The sequence below is a fragment of the Pituophis catenifer genome, unplaced genomic scaffold (assembly GCF_029215685.1).
Source record: "Pituophis catenifer annectens isolate HBS135680 unplaced genomic scaffold, rPitCat1.0.hap2 SCAF_1, whole genome shotgun sequence".
In the NCBI taxonomy this organism is placed as follows: domain Eukaryota; kingdom Metazoa; phylum Chordata; class Lepidosauria; order Squamata; family Colubridae; genus Pituophis; species Pituophis catenifer.
Window position 1 is genome coordinate 336,754,817 of NW_027256881.1, and position 3,202 is coordinate 336,758,018.

At 51.3% G+C, this 3,202-nt stretch overlaps 1 protein-coding gene across 1 annotated transcript; it reads left to right on the top strand.

Moving 5' to 3' along the window:
* Positions 1–2,349: 2,349 nt before the first annotated feature.
* On the top strand, positions 2,350–3,202 carry LOC139308308 (heat shock protein 30C-like). Its single transcript, XM_070931815.1, has one exon. The coding sequence runs from the start codon at positions 2,427–2,429 to the stop codon at positions 3,057–3,059; it is 633 nt and encodes a 210-aa protein (XP_070787916.1). The 5' UTR covers positions 2,350–2,426; the 3' UTR covers positions 3,060–3,202.

The following is a 3,202-nucleotide window of genomic DNA, read 5'->3' on the forward strand; positions in this document are numbered from 1 at the left end:
TGACAACCAATCAGGATACTCTTTCTGGGCCCCAGGAAGTTCAAAGCCAGAGAGGGTATAAAACCCCGGGACTCGCTGCGTCTCGCCCCTTTTTCTGTTCAGGAACTCAAGCCATGTGATCCTGTCCACCATTAAACCATCTTTCCAAGCAGTCTCCATGTTTCCAGTGTCTTTTTCCCCACTTGGAGCTGAACCCAGATGGACTTTTCTTCTAACATAAGGCTTAGAAAGCCTTAGAGAGACTCCCCCCATCTTTAAAATCACTACAAAAGAAGAAGACAAAAACAGTTCAGGCTTATTTTTGCTGCCATAATTTTAACTATGTTTTTTTTTTCTTATGGAGATCCTCAGTCATCTAGGTCCCGATTGTCCCAAAGGTGCTTTTCCCAAAGACTACTGGACTTCCTTGATTTTTTTCCCCCTTGAAAACATTTCACTTCTCATCCAAGAAGCTTCTTCAGTTCTGTACATATGTTTTTGCCCATTATTCAGGGTTTTAAAAAAGGAGAGGACGGCCTCGCTCAAATGTTCAGATAGACAAGGCAAAATGACCTATGTTCTGAGCTAGGCTTCACAAAAGCACGAAGCAGACTCCTTGTCCGAACAAAACCCCTTTTTTTTAAGCGTATGTGAATTCCTCTCATTCACATCCAGCAAAGTCCCGGCAAACGGTCTTTCCAGGGTGAATTTACAACCACAGACCTTATCAGGCTTGGAGAGCAGCCAGGTCAATATCTTCCAAACGCAATGCTGTAGAAGAAAATACTCGGCAAGGAGTCTCTGAGAGTCATGAACAGATCTTCACACTAATGAAATGAATGAATTGTCTCCTGCAAACTCCACTCCCATTTCACTCCTCTTTATTCTCTATGGGAAGGGCCATTCACCATCCACCTATGCCTTCACTCCCAAGTTGGCCCTTGTTCCTTAGCTGTTCCCTTCTCCTGGCAGCTCTGCGCATGCGCACATCGGGAACATGCTCCAGCTGTTCTTCAGTCCCACTTATCTCCGACTCCGAAGGTGCTGATAACTGTCAGATGGCCCTGGCCCCATCTCTGCAGAAGTGGGTTTCAGCAGGTTCTGACCAGTTCTGAAGAACCGGTACCGGAAATTTTGAGTAGTTTGGAGAACCGGTAGTAAAAATTCTGACTGGCCCTGCCCCCATCTATTCTCTGCCTCCCAAGTCCCAGCTGATTGGGAGGAAATGGGGGATTTTGCAGTGACTTTCCCCTAGATTGGGGAGGGAATGGAGATTTTACAGTATCCTTCCCCTGGAGTGAGGTGGGAATGGAGATTTTACAGTATCCTTCCCCTGCCACGCCCACCAAGCCACACCCACAGAACTGGTAGTAAAAATTTTTGAAACCCACCACTGGTAAGACCACACCTAGAGTACTGCATCCAGTTTTGGTCACCACACTATAAAAAAGATGTTGAGACTCTAGAAAAAGAGCAGAGGAGAGCAACTAGGATGATTAGGGGACTGGAGACTAAAACATATGAAGAACTGTTGCAGGAACTGGGCATGGCTAGTCTAGTGAAGAGAAGGACCAGGGGAGACAGGATAGCCGTCTTCCAATATTTAAGGGGCTGCACAGAGATGAGGGGGGGGGTCAAGCTATTTCCCAAAGCACCTGAAGGCCAGACAAGGAATAACGGATGGAAACTGACCAAGGAGAGATTCAACCTAGAAATGAGGAGGAACTTTCTGACAGTGAGAACCATCAACCCATGGAACAGAAGTTGCCTTCGGAAGTTGTGGGAGCTTCATCACTTGAGACTGTCAAGAAAAGATTGGATAGCCATTTGTCAGAAATGGGGTAGGGTCTGCTGCTTGAGGGGGGGGTTGGACTAGATGACCCATAAGGTCCCTTCCAACTCTGTTAATCTGTTTAAACATTCCCAAAAGCAGGAGGCCAGCTCCTGCCAATATGGACACAGTAGTTAGCCTTGGGGAGAGCAGTTGGTAGTTTTGCGTGCGTGCGTGCGTGCGTGCCTGTGTGTGTGGGTGTGTGTGTGTGTGTGTGAATGCCCGACTGAGCAGCCTTGTCCCATGTCTAGGACAAACTGGATTTTTCTAGAAGCTGCTAGACAGAGCACAAACGCGTTTTGCCTAGTTTGCCCTTCAAGGCAGATTAAAGAAGCAAGCGGGGGGGGGGGGAAGGGGGGTGGGCTGGCACGAATTTTACTCTTCTTTCCAGGCGCTTCTGGAGTCGCCGCCGGATTTCCAGACTTGTTTGGAAACATCTTACACGCGGTTGCGTCATAAAAACAACAACCGAGGCCACGCTGCTTAAGCGCTTGAGGGGGCGGGGCCTACGGGGACTATAAAAGGCGGCACGGGCTGGCTGGCGGAGCCAGAAACAGACAGAGCGAGCTCGCGGAAGGCGGTGCTTCTTTTGGGAGCTTCTACTTGCGCTGCCACCATGGCGAGCTACTCTCGCGTCCTGCTTCGGATGTTCCCTCTGCGGCGTTGGCCACTGCCCGGCCTGGGCCCCGTTTGGCTCAGCGAGGCGCAGCCGGCGTGCAGACCCCTGTGGCCGGCCAACCCCAGCTTCGTGGACCGCGTGATGGGCGACATGGAGAGGCAGTTCCAAGAGATGGAGAAGATGAGCCGCGCCTTCTTCCAGGCGACGCCGCTCCCCTTTGTCGGGGAGCGCGAAAGCCCAAAGGAAGCCTCGGAGGAGAACGCCAGCCCGGCAGCCGGGGATAGTAAAAAGCATTACCGCTTCTCGGTGGACGTGGCCGGCTTTACTCCCGAGGAGATGACGGTCAACCTGGAAGGGAGGAAAGTGACGGTGATCGCCAAGCGCCAAAGGGAGAGCCAGAGCAAAGACAGCGGCTACTGGGTGGAGCATCAAGAGCTGCGCCGGGAGACCCTCCTGCCTCCCGATGTGGACCTTCAGGCCATCGCTTGCTCGCTCAATCCGGATGGGCAGCTGTGCATCGAGGCCCCGCGCCTGGCTTCTTCGCCCGAGTCCGCGCAACACACCATCCCCATCGATGTGAAAGCAGCCGATCCGAGTCCCGGCGGGGAGGACAAGCCCAAAGAGCACTGATCGTCTGGATGGAGGATGCATATAAAAGCATCGCCCTATGAAAATTGAGCAGGCTCAGCTGCTACGTAGCTTTAGAAAGGCTCTGCAGCCTTAATACACTCTTAACTTTCCTTGTCTACAATAAAGACTCTTTCAAAATTTTA